The sequence below is a fragment of the Castor canadensis genome, chromosome 7 (assembly GCF_047511655.1).
Source record: "Castor canadensis chromosome 7, mCasCan1.hap1v2, whole genome shotgun sequence".
In the NCBI taxonomy this organism is placed as follows: domain Eukaryota; kingdom Metazoa; phylum Chordata; class Mammalia; order Rodentia; family Castoridae; genus Castor; species Castor canadensis.
The window spans coordinates 107832740-107846364 of NC_133392.1; the positions used below are offsets into that span (position 1 = coordinate 107832740).

At 41.9% G+C, this 13625-nt stretch overlaps 1 protein-coding gene across 2 annotated transcripts in view; it reads left to right on the forward strand.

Annotated features, from left to right (window-relative positions):
• Positions 1-13625, forward strand: part of Slc35d1 (solute carrier family 35 member D1) — a 41386-nt gene that overhangs the window by 24189 nt on the left and 3572 nt on the right. The window contains exons 12-13 of one of the 2 annotated variants that reach the window (XM_074079827.1): positions 12019-12077; positions 12677-12794. The exons of the other annotated variant lie outside the window; for it this stretch is intronic. Coding sequence (XP_073935928.1) covers positions 12019-12077; positions 12677-12794 — 177 coding nt within the window. The remainder of the gene's footprint in view (positions 1-12018; positions 12078-12676; positions 12795-13625) is intronic. 2 annotated transcript variants of the gene reach the window in all.

Consider the following 13625-nt stretch of genomic DNA (forward strand, 5'->3'; position numbering starts at 1 on the left):
CTCACTGACTTCCCTCTCCTTAGTCAGTTCTCAGCAGTGTTTGTCTTGTAAAGGGTAAGTCAAAACATGTCATTCTTTTCACTCTCCTTGCCCCTACCATAGCTTTCTAAGTCCCAGAGTTCTTACAGGGTCCTACAAGATTATCTCCTCTTTACCTCCCCAACTTCAGCTCCCGGATCCTTTTCTGTCTTACTCCTCTTCATCCATACAGACATCCTTGTTGTTCCTTGAGAGTACTGGGTATGCTCTCTCTTTTGGGCAGTTGGACTGGATATTTCCTCTGCCTGGAACTATGTACTGCCAGATGCTTACATGGGTAACTCCTTTACACCCATAGGTTTTTGCTCAAATGTTACCTTCTCAAGTAAATCTACCCTACCTTATTGTAAAGTCCAGCCTTCTCTCTCTCTTGTCTCCCCCCTGCTTTTTCTATTTATCTTTCCAGAGCATTTACTCGCTTTCTAACATTCTTTTAAAAAGACATACAAATGGCCAACAGTACTGGACAAGGTGTTCAACAACACTAATTATCAGGGAATGCAATGCAAAACCCCAATGAGGTACCGTCTCATGCCTGCTCGGATGGCTGCTGTCCAAAAAAGATAAGCATTAGTAATGATGTAAAGAAACTGGAACCTTTTAATGCTGTGGGTGGAAATCTAAAATGGTGCTGCTGCTGTGGAAAGCAACATTCCTCTTTTTTTTTGGTGGTACTGGAGATTGAACTCAGGGCCTCACACTTTTTTTTTTTTTAATTTTATTATTCATATGTGCATACAATGCTTGGGTCATTTCTCCCCCCTGCCCCCACCCCCTCCCTTACCACCCACTCCGCCCCCTCCCTCTCCCCCCCACCCCATCAATACCCAGCAGAAACTATGTTGCCCTTATTTCTAATTTTGTTGTAGAGAGAGTATAAGCAATAATAGGAAGGAACAGGGTTTTTGCTGGTTGAGATAAGGATAGCTATACAGGGCATTGACTCACATTGATTTCCTGTGCGTGTGAGGGTCTCACACTTTCATACTTGGTAGGCGAGCACTCTACCACTTGAGCCATACTCCCAGCCCTGCGTTGGCTGTTTTTGAGATAGGGTCTCACTTTATGTCTGGGCTGCCGGGACCACAGTCCTCCCATTGTGTTTCCCCACATAGCTGAGATGACAGTTGTGCAGCACAATGTCCAGCCATTGGTTGAGATGAGGCATCGTGAACTTTCCCCTCCTAAGCTGGCCGACTGTAATCCTCTTGATCTCTGCCTACAAAGTAGCTAGAATCACAGGCTTGAGATACTGTGCTTGGTTTCTTCAAAATATTTAAAGCAGAAATATTATAAGATTCAGCAGTTCCACTCCTGGGTATATATTCAGAAAAATTATAATCAGGATCTCAAAAGAGGAATCTGCACCCCAACATTCATTGCAATATTATTCACAATAGCCAAACAAGGAAACAAACCCAATTGCTGCTGAGAAGTAAAGAAAATGTGGTATGCACTTACACAGAATTAGTATTCAGCTTTAAAAAAAAACAAAATACAAACAAAACACACCAAAGAAATCCCATCATCTGGAATGATGTGGATGGACCTGAAAGAGTTTATGCTTAGTGTAAGTTAGTCACAGAGGGCAAGTAAAGCACGGTTCCACTTGTTGATATCTAAGATCGTCAGACTTACAGAAGCAGCAAATAGAATGATGGCTGTTAGGGAAAGGGGTGGGGAGAAGTGAGAAGTGGAGAGGGAGTGTTCAGTGGTACAGTTACAGGTACACAAGGTGAATAAATTATAGACAGCACCTATGGCTAACAGTACCATGTGGGACACTTAGAATTTGCCAAGGGGGAGGGTCTTACTAAATAGTCCAACCACAAAAAGAAAAAAGGGGCACAGGAAACTTTTGGAAATGATAGATAGGTTTATTACCTTGATTTTGGTGGTGATAGTATCACAGGTGTATACATATGTCCAGGCTCCTCAAATTGTATACATGTGTATATATACATACATATACACACTTTTTGTATCTCTTGCAGTCATACATCAATAAAGCATTAAAATAAGTAGAAGAAAAAAAAGTTAGATCTTTTCTTTTCACATTGCAGGCTATTAAAAACAATACAAAAAAATCTTTATTGGCTAGGACATACCTCAAGTGGTAGAGTGCTTGCCTACCAAGCCTGAGGCCCTGAGTTCAAATGCCAGTACTGCCCAAAAACCAGAAACAACCCAATTGTCTAGGTGCCTGAATATGTTGAAATGTTACAACATGTATCAGCTTAAAATGTAGCAAAATCAACATCTTGAAATTCTCCCTTTAGAATTTTTGTGTGGAGTTATTCTGGTTAATTACCTAGTTCTGGTTAAGGTATTTTACCATTTTGTTAGCCAGGCTAACTGATAGTGGTATTAATGGTGTTCTTTACTTTTGTAATATTTTTAGTGATTTCTGATTTACTTATTTTTATTTTTTGGCAATACTTGGGATTGAATTTAGGGCCTCCCACTTTCCAGGCAGACAGACAGTCTACCACTGCAGCCATGCTCCCAGCCACTTTTTGCTTTAATTATTTTTCAGATAAGAGTCTCACACTTTTTCCCTTGGGCCAGCCCCAAACCATGATCCTACCTACTCCTCCTACCAGGTCAGGACCACAGGCGTGTACCATCATGCCCAGCTTGTTGGTTGAGATGGGATCTCACTAACTTTTTTGTCCAGGCTGGTCATGAACTGCATTCCTCTGCCTTCCATGTGGCTGAGATTACGGGCTTGAGCTACTGTTTCTGGCTCTGCTTTCACATCGTGTAATAAACTTCACATGTTATATCTCCTCCCCCCACCCTTTTTTTTTTTTTTTGGTGGTACCTAGGGGATTGGGGTTTGAACTCAGGGCCTCACACTTGCTGTATCCCCTTTTAATCCCTGTTTTATTGCCAGGCTAGGGAGAATAAATGATATGCATTTGTCAGCCAGTTAGCATTCAGATTATTTGTAGAGTTGGGATTCCAATCCAGGTATACTGACTCCTACTCAAATATTGTTTCCATTGCAGTTAACTTTTGACAAGGAAAGTGTGTTTATTTTTTTTCCCACTTTTTCTCCTTAAAATGCAAATTATAACTTGGTTGTTTACATTTCTTTTGGTTTTCTTCTAGTGGGTAGGCAGAATCAGGACACTATTATTTTTTTTTTTAATGTAAAAACCAAATTTACTTACTAGATTTCTTTTTGCCTGGAAATGATGTTAGTTAATCCTTGCCATACTGCTTTAAAGAGATCACTAATAGAACTATATTCTTACAGGAGTCTGTGATTCAGCCTGGAGAGTCCTAGCTCCCTTCCATCCTGCCTGGTTTCTTTGCTGTTTTAAGAAAAACTTGAATACTGCTCTTTGGTATGCAGGAAGTAGGAGGTGTGTTTAGTTCCTTTTCAGCTCGATGCTGTGATTTAAGGAGGTGTTGTAGTTTTCATTGGGCTTTGTTGAGAGCTCACCTCCAACTCCCCTAAATGCTTTTTTCCCCCTGGTGGCCAGTTCCTGAGTGCTCAGCCAAGCCAAAAAAAAAGCAACAGTGAAGACAGAGCTTGCTTCTGCACTCACTCTGGAGTCTGGTCTCTGGCCTGTCTCTTAGGCCTGAAGAATGTTCAGATAGCGACGTCATTAGCTGCCCAGGCCAGAATCCCCAAACTCTTGAACTTGTCTTTTTCTGTGATTCTTTTTCTTGCATTAAAAAATAATATATGGCCAGATGCTGATGGCTCACGGTTGTAATCCTAGCTGCTCAGGAGGCAGAGATCAGGAGGATCATGGTTTGAAGCCACCTGGGGCAACTAGTTCTAGAGACCTTATCTCGAAAAAAACCCATCACAAAAAAGGGCTGGTGGAGTGGCTCAAGTGGTAGAGCCTAGCAAGCGTGAGGCCGTGAGTTCAAACCCTAGTACCACTAAAAAGGAAAAAAAAAAATGATTAGATGCAGTAAAATTTACTGTATTATGATAAAATACAGTACAATTTACTGTTTTTAGTGTACAGTACTGAGTTTTGACAAAAGCATATGCTCCTGTAGCCACCACCATAATCAAGATACAAAACAATTTTATTCCCTTCAAAATCTCCTAATGCCCCTTTGCATTTTATTCCCTCCCAACGCCCCTCAGACCCTGACAACAATCTGTTTTCTGTCCATATAGTTTCCAGAGTGTAAATGATATCTACAGTATTTTGCTATTGAGTCTGGCTCTTTCATTTAGTACACTGCACTTGAGTTTTTGCATGTATCACTAGTTTACACATTTTTATGGCTGAGTACTACTGTGTTGAATGGATGTATCACAGTTTTCATCTTTTGAAAGATATTTGGGTCCTTGCCAATTCTTACCTATTATGTATTAGCTGCTATAAATATAATGCTTACAAGTTTGAGTGAGTGTAAATTTTCATTTCACTGGGGTAAATGTTTAGGAATGGAATTCCTGGCTTGTGTGGTCAGTGTATGTTTTACTTTATAAGAAATTGCCGAAGCGCAGACCTTTCCACACAGCCACCAGCAATGTGTGAGAATTCCAGTTGCCCCACATTCTGACCTTGGGGTTTGGTGGATGTTTTTATTTTGTTTTAACTTTAACCATTCAAATAGATATGCAGTGATACCTCATGTGATTTTAAGTATTTCCCTAATAATAATCTCTTCATATGTTTATTTGTCATCTGTATATATTAATTAGTAAAACGGTTTCACATACTTTGCCCATTTAAAAGAATTGGTTATTTTTTTCTTACTTAGTTTTTAGAGCTCTTTATATTGTGGATATGAGTCCTCTATCAGATATGTGATTTACAGATCCTCTTTCCGAGCTTGGGGCTTGTCTTTTCATTAACAGTCTCTTTTGAAGAACAACATTCTTAGATTTGGCAAAGTCCAATTTAGCAATTTTTTCTTTTGTGTTTAGCTTTTGACGTTGTATCTGAGAAATCATTGCCTGACCCAAGGTCAAAAAGATTTTCTCATGTTTTCTTCTAGACATTCTTTAGTTCTAGGTTTTATAATTGTATAGATAGCCCATTGGGGTTAATTTTTACATGGTGTGAAATCTGGATCCAGGTTTTGTGTTAGATATCTAATTGTTCTAACGTGTCTTTTGTTGAAAATACAGTCCTTTTCTGTCAGATTGCCTAATTTCTCATAACACCTTTGTAGTGTTTTTTTTTGTTTGTTTGTTTGGTTTTTTTTTTTTTGTGGGGGAGTACTACTGGGATTTGAACTTGGGGCCTTGTGCTTGCCAGGTAGGCACTCTACCACTTGAACTATGCTCCTGGCCTTTTTTGCTTTAGTTATTTTTTTAATAGGGTTTGGCTTTTTATTCCTAGGCTGGTCTGGACTGTGATCTTGCTCTTTACTTCCCACACGTAGCTGGGATGACAGACCGGTGTGTACCACCACACCTAGCTTTGTATTGGTTGAGATGGGGTCTCATGGCCTGGAACCATGATCTTCCCAATTTCCATCTTCCAAGTAGCTAGGATTATGGGCATGAGCCATGGTGCCCAGTTGTAGTGGTTTTTAATAATCACTGTTTTATAATTGAGAAGGCTGAGGTTTAGAGAGATTAACTTGAATGAATTCTGAAGATATGTATTGAGCCTGTTTCAGTATGCCAGGCATTCTAATCTAATGTGGTGGATTTCACCTAGAGAAGGGATCATGAGTTAAGCCAGTGTCAAACAGTAAGAAAATGATGACTCATGAATTGTAATGCAGAGCACAGGGGTTCACCCCTGAATATGTTTTCATTAAGTGTAAGATAGCATAGCAAATCATGTATGTGTTTAATGTCATGTTAAAATGTCAGCTCTTTGAGAGCAGAAATCACTCGTCCTGGCTGTGTCAGTACATATCAGTGCTGGCCCAAACGAGGCATTCAGAAATAATCATAATAAAATACTTCCCAGTATTTTTTTGCATTTATTTTGTGCAAGGTGTATTGTCCTCAATACTCTGTCCTTAGTCTTTACATCTGGGTACTATTAATATTACATTTCACAGAGAGGGGCTGGTGGAATAGTTCAAGTGATAAGAGTGCCTCCCTAGCAAACATGAGGCCCTGAGTTCAAACCCCACTACTACTGGAAAAAAAACACCCACACATTTCACAGAAAGGCTAAGAAATTTGCCCTGTATTATCCACGTGCTAAGTGGTTGACTCTTGTTTTGCCTTCCAAGTCTTTATTCTAAGACCCACTGCTATTTAGTAAATGGTAAATAGAGAATGAATTAATTTTATTTTCATATCCCCTTATAATATATCACCACAGTCTTAAGCCAGGTAGCTTTTGTGTAGCAAAAGCCATTTTACTGTATCCTCTGTGGCCACACCAGGGTCCACACAGGCTCTGGTCTTGCTAGCTCTGCCTCGCACCTGACTCCATGGTGCTCTCATTTTGGATTCCTTCACCTGTTTCCTTAGAAGTGTGTGTGGCTGCTTCTGCTCCTGAATAATTCCATCGCAGACTCTGATGGTTCAGCCTTCTTAGTAGGGATATGACTTTTCCTTTCCTCAGTGGCCTTCTCACTTAGAGAAAGAGAAGGACATGCTTTGTCTTCCAACAGAGACCTGCTGATAGAACAGCAATCAGGCTATTTATAGAGTTACATAACTAGTTTCTCACTAGAATTGCTCTTTTGAATAGCTTGTAGGGAGACCAGCTAGCTCCTCAGTTATATCTCAGTTCATGACAGAAGAGAGTGGAACTGAAATATAGCAAAAAAAAAAAAAAAATCTGTGTTTTGTTGTGGATACTGCCACCAGCTGTCTTTCAATTTTTCACAACCTCAGTTCCTCATCTCTAAAATGTGAGTTTGACCTCAAGTTGTCTATCCTAGCTGCTGTGAATCATCCAGCAGCACGTCCTGTGGAAGTGTCAGATGATCAGTAGGTCTGAGGTTACTTTATAAGAAACTTAGGAATTCAAAAGAACTTTACTTCTAATGGGAGTCCTTTATCCATATTTGTGGGTTTTTAAGAGGTAGAGAAAAAAAGAACATAGAGTATAGGGAGAAAATGATGGACATACTTTAGTTTTAAGTATCAAAAATGTGAAGAAAGTGGGGGGAGAAGACTATTCGTAAATGTGTAAGGAATCTTCCTCTTCCTAAACACTAGCTCCAAATAGTAAGAATGAGTAGGAAACAAGTCAGGCTTATTTTCTTCTTCTTTTTTTCCCTTAAATGTTGCATAGTGCAGTCTCTTGAAACCCCACATATGTAGAGATGGAGGCGTGGCTCAAAGTGGAGCACTTGCCAAGCAAGCACAAGGTCCTGAATCAGACCTTAGAATTCTCCCCACTCCCACTCAAAAACCCACACATATGTAGGACCTCACCAGATTTCTGATCTTAAAGAGAACATTGATTTCCTTACTCATGTCAGTTAATAAAGCAAGTCAAGGGCTCTGAGTGCCACAAACATCACAGCAGGGTTTGGAAAATGTTTGGTTCTTGCTAAATTTATTCCTGGGCAAACTCCAAAAACTCCTATGCAGATGGAATGGTTCATACTCTAGCCAGACTTCTCTGACTAAAACACTTCTATTTTATCGGAATGACATACATAGATAAGTGGGAAGGCAGCAGTTAGGGAGTTAGTGTTTGTTGAGTACCTAGTATGATAGCCACCCTTTTCTGTGTCATTTCATTAACTCTTTCCCCACTCCACAGGATAATGAAATGAGGCTCAGGGAGGTGAAATCCTTGCCCCAGGGTCTCATAGCTACTATAGAAAGAAACAGAGCTGAGATTCTAGCCCTGATCTGATTCTAAAGTCCTGCCCCAAGACTGAGTTCTCCTTGCTAGGTGTCTGTTAGCTGTGTGAGGGGGAGATGAGAGATTAAAGTGGCTTCTCACTGTTGTGCACATTTCTCCTTCCTGTCTCAGTACTGGTTTGTCTTTACTCTGCTGTCTCCCTGGCAGGCATGGTAAGAATCAGCTGTTGGGCCCATTGGGTTCGTGTATTAAAGTAAAGTAAGTGACCGCTTAGTGTGTCGCAAAAACACAGGAATTTTATCTCCAGGGGTTTGTCATGTAGCCAGAAGATTCGCTTATTTATAAACAAATGTTTGATAGGTGCTTGGCGTTATTTTAGGCAGTGGGGGTAGAGCTGCTGTGAAAACTCATCAAAACCCTTGCCCTCATGTTGCTTGCCTTCTAGTAAGGGAAACAGAAAATGAGTGAAAATAACTCAGTGAAATATTTACTGTGTTAGCCGGAGATAAATAGTAAAGGTAAAAATAAGCTGGGTGTAAAAAGACAGTGCATGCCTGCTATCCCAGCACTCGGGAGACTGAGGCAGGAGGATCCACGTTTGAGGCTAGGCATAGTAATCTCTGTGCCTTGCCTCAAAAAACAAAGAGGCTGGGCACAGTAATCTCTGCTACTCAGGAGGCAGAGATCTGGAGAATTGCATTTTGAGGTCAGCACAGACAAAAAGTTAATGAGACTCTCATCTCAACAAACAAGCTGGGCATGGTGGTTCACATCTGTAATCCTAATTACATGGGAGGTGTAGGTGGAAAGACTAAGGCTGGCTCTGGGCAAAAACGCAAGATCCTATCCAAAAAATAATGAAAGGAAAATAAATAAATAAAAAATAAAAAGGCATATGAACCAAGCAGTGGAGACTGTCTAGCAAACATGAAGCTTTGAGTTCAGTCCCCAGGTCTGGGAGGGAACAAAAACACAAGGAAATAAAAAGTAATGGAGAGCAGTAAAGCAGGGAGGTGGTTAGGGAAATTGTGGGGGGAGGGGTAGTCCCTATATAAAATGCACACTGAACTGTGTAAAACATACATTTTATACAGCGATTGCATTTATGATGGCGTGAAGCACTTTATGTGGCATTAGCAGCAATAACCAAGCGCTTTTTGTTCATCCTTTCCAAAGGGCTTTCAGAGCAGTTGTCACCTGTCACAGAGTGGCAGCCCAGACTGGCACCAGCCATGCAGGTCATACTAGTCTCAGGAAATAAAGCACAGCGAGTTGCTTTGGAGATTTTGTAGAAGGAAGGCTATTTGATGAGGAGGTAGGATTTGGAGGGCTGAGAGAGAAGGGTGGGGCTATGCCAGCCATTATTGTCTGAACAAAAGCAATGGAGCTGGAAATGCAGGTGTTGGGTGTAGCTGGGGAGGGTGGGCAGTGGGCAGCTAGCATGGCTTCGCTAGGGGGATTTTGTAAGGACAGTTTTGTAAGAGTACATTAAAGCCTAACTGGGAGGTGCCTCAAATGTCTCTTACCATGAAGACGTTGTGAGAGTTACTAATAAGCTGTGGACAGTAGAGGGCAGGCCAATGCTTGCCTACTCGCAGTACAGTTAAGGCCTAGTTGGGACTGCTCAAATCAGGAAGGCATTTTTATACTAGGGACTCTGATTTCTGGGTGTGTGAGGTGTGTGTGGCCATGAGGGTGAGAGGCAGCAACTGCCAAAAACTGGTTTCTTCTTTTTCTTTTTGTCATTGTGAGTCCTGAGGTGCCTTACCTAGCATTTTGACTTAACCCCTCCTGGGTGGCTATGGGATGCTAATTAACCTTTTGAAATGACTTATTGACCTGTTATGTAATTTAGGTGTTGCAGTTTAATATGTGGTTATCCATAACTCACTTTGTCACATAATTCTCTAACTTAATCTCACTTCAATCCTGTCATCTCCATTTCACAGCGGAGGGATGCTGGTGCTGCATCAGCTCTGTTTAGAGACAGCAGCACAGCCTGGAAGTTGGGAAAAGACTTCCTGCAGCTGCCCTATGGGAGTTGAGGGGAGTGCCCCTAGTCACTGTGGAAAGAGTGTACCTAGAAACCCAATGTCAAATATTTGGCAGGAGTTAGGTTTGCTAGGAAATAGTAGAAGTCAGACTCTCTTGGCTAATTGGTTTGAATGTGGATTTGCGTATTTTACTTAGGGAAGGCAGAATCAGCTGCCTAGACACATGTCAGTAGTAAGACAAACTGGAGACTGCCTGGACTGTAGGACTCTTGCTCCCTGGCCATGGTCTTGCCACGTTGAAGGCATGGTATAGGATGCGTGTGTGTTGAATTGCTGGAGGCTAGTGACTAGGTCTAGGGGAGGTAGGCTGTGTTTGCATTGCTGGCGATGGTCACAGCACATGCAGTGGTTTGGCAGATTTAAGAGATTGTGAGCAGGGGAAGTAGATTCAGCATCTTCCTGTCTGACTTGCACTGTTCTCTCTAGACCCCTGCCTGCGGGGAGCTGTGGCTTTGTCTTTTTTCTCCTGAGTATCTCCCGGCTGTGTCTGCCATAGCAGGTCCCTGAATTAATTCTTGGCAGGGCTGTGGTCTGAATATTGTGCAGATGGGAAATTGTTTGAGTTTTAAAAAGGCTCGTGTAATGATTTTGTCTTATTTTCAATAGGGACGTTTAACATTTTAGAAGGGAAATCTTGGTGACCAGTTCTAAGAGGTTGGTTTTTAAATGAGTATTTAGGATAGTCTTAGATATAAACACAAATTCCAAAAGGATTGAAAGGTATCAACTCCAGCTTGCATATTTATGGAACCACTTATGATAGGATCTTTGTTGGAAGCAGGAGAAGATCCTGATTAAGAATCATTTGGTAGAGCTAGGCTTTTCCTTATCTTCCTTTCCCACTTTTCCCAGCTTTCTCTTCTTGAGAGCTGCTGGAGAGCAATTTGTATTTCAAGTGTAAAGAATTAAGTCATCACCGCTCAATACATGATGTGTTTATTGATGACTATTCAACTCTCTTCAAGTGATTAGTGAACTGCCATTTCCCTAAATGTAAACAATTGTTAATGATCAAGTAAGAAATACAGATGAAATAAAAAATCTTTTGTTGTTGGAATTTGTGAAAAGTGAACAGACTGTGCAGCAACTCTGGAAAGTGTGCCTCTCCTGCATCTTGTTACATCTCCTTGCCATGGACTAAGTGTTGTGTTCCTCCTAAGTTCACGTCTGTGTTCTCACCCCAAGGGGAGGGTGCTTGGAGTAAGACTTTGGGAGGTTTTTGGGCCATGGAGGTGGAACTCGTATGCATGAGAGTAGTGGCCTTAAGAAAAGAGATCCCAGAGAGACCCTCACTCTCCATCCAGGCTGGGCAGGGCGAAAGGCACTGTCTATGGAGCATGTCTAAGAAGGTCCTCACCACATGTAGGCTCTGCCTTGATCTTGGACTTCCCAGCCTCTAGCACTGGAAGAAGTAAATTTTGGCTGGTTTTTGTTGTTGTTTTCTAGTACTGGGGTTTGAACTCAGGGCCTCATACTTGGCTAGGCAGGTACTCTACCACTCGAGCCCTGGCCCCCCACCCCCCCAGCCAGGGCTTCTTTTTTTCAGATAGGGTCTCACACATTTTGCTCAGGTCTTCTCTGACAGGTGTCCTCCTACCTATGTCTCCTGCAGAGGTGGGATGACAGGCATGTTCCACCATACCCAGATTGTTTTTTGAGATAGGCTTTCAGTACCATTTTTGTCTGGGTTGACTTTGGACCTCTGTCCTGCTATCTCTGCCTCCCAAGTAGCTGGGATTACAGGTGTGAGTCATGGTGCCCATCCCTTAGTCTATGGTATTTTTTATAGCAACTTGAACATATTAAGACATGTGTTATTATATTTTTATTATTTTTTGTTATTATACTTTAACTTACAATTCATCTCACCTCTGGTCTGTATTAGGGCTGACAGGGAAGATGGGCGAGAAAGAAGGGAGTATTTCCTCCTTGCTTACTATGTACCAGATAGAAATTTAGATTTTTATGTATACATCTTCATTTCATCCTCAGACAAGCCTAGAAGGATAATAGCATCCTTGTTTAATTCAGAAATGGAGTCTTAGATTAATTTTCCTAGGGTCCCAGAGCTAGTAGTATATTCAGGATTTGAACCAAGAGTCCATGTTTTTTCATTATACTGACTATGCTAGAATCGGGTCTGGGAACACGAATAGGATGAATCTAGTATAAATTCCCTGGTGTTCTGTCTTCTGTCCTGCATTTCCCAGTATTTCTGTTCAGGTGCCCTGGGCTTCAGGTGAAAAGCAAAGGCTACCTGGGAGGAAAGGTAAATGAGAGCCTCATTTCCAGATTGTTTGGGAGAGGGAAACTAAGGATGGGCCAAAAGAGGAGGGGCGGCTCCTCTGCGCTATCTGGAGGTGGGGTGGGCTTGCAGGGGAAGGGCGGGGGGTGGGGGCGGTAAGATAATGAGGATGTGTGCGTGGCCCTCACACACAAAGCCTCAGTCACAAAGGCTTCTTCAGCCTCTCCTGTCCCAGCCCAGCTACTAGGGAAAGTACCTACTGGATAAATTAGAAAACAAAAAGTTTTCAGGAGAGTCAGATCAGATTCCAAAACAATAATATGGAAGAAAGCTACTAGATGAAGGAAAAGATGAAGGTCTATGAACACTGGCACCTTCGGGATTGGGTTCCTGAGGCCCCTGTTTTGGGGATGGTAAGGAATATTGTTTAGCAGCTGTTGTTCTCTTACAGGGTACCAGAGCCCATGAAAGAGACTGTAGAGCTAAAAGAATAAGTTTACAGGCTGATGAGAACAAGTTAAGGATAGGGAGCTATAGTATTAGGGGGATAAGTGTCATATATAGGGAGGCAGCCATTGCAGTGGAGAAAGACTGACATAGGCTTTGTTCTCACTCGTCATTAGGATGCTTTGTGACCTGGAGCAAGTTTCTTATGACTCCAGGACTCAGTTTCCTCATCTGTGAAATGGGTAACCTTGCAGGGATATTGTACCTTGGAGGAATATCACAGTCACAGGAAATGTATGTAAAATGGAAAACACAGCTGGTCACAATTTGACTGTTATTAAGTGCTTTTAGAGTCAGATGGGGAACAGTAAGAATCTGGTTGGAAGGCTAGATTGGAGAAGGCACTGTATAGGGTTGACTGAGTTTCAAAGAAGGGGTTTGTAAGTATGTGCCATAAAGATCCAGTGTTAGTGCCTGGACTCACTTCCTTTCTTGTGGGAGCACTGGGAAGGCATCTTTCACCAATGCCTTGTCTCATTTTAATGGATGCTTATAGCTGGCCTAGGGCTGGGATATTAAAGCCCAGAGGAAAGCAGAACAAATTCATATTAGCAGCTTATTTATGAGACTCGGGATGGGTGGAAAACAGGGCCAAATCCAGGGCAGGGAAGTATGAAAGCAGAGCTCTCTCTGCCCAGGCTCCCAGCTGGCTGAAGGCCCACAGCACAGGCTGGGAGTGTCTGTCCGTCCCAGGCTCCTCCAGCTTACTTTCAGCTTGGTGATAGGCAGGAGGCTTGTAAACCAGGTGAGTTCAAGGTCCCCACAAAGAATGCACAGAGAAATCACTGTCTGCAAAGAATAAAATCTTCTGGTGGTAGTTATGATGGACAAGTGAAACCCACTAAAGCCACCATAGGCTCATGTGAAAAGCTCCCCACTGTGGACTTGATTCTAGCGAGAAGAAGGCAGCTGCAATCTCAGCATCCAGGTGTAACCATTGTTAATATCTTTCCAGACTTTTGTATGTGCAGATCAATGCACAGATTCATGTTTACGTAAATAAAACAGAGTTAGACAGTAGTTAATGCTTTATGAAATCTTTTCCTCGTTTTCATTTTAATGGAT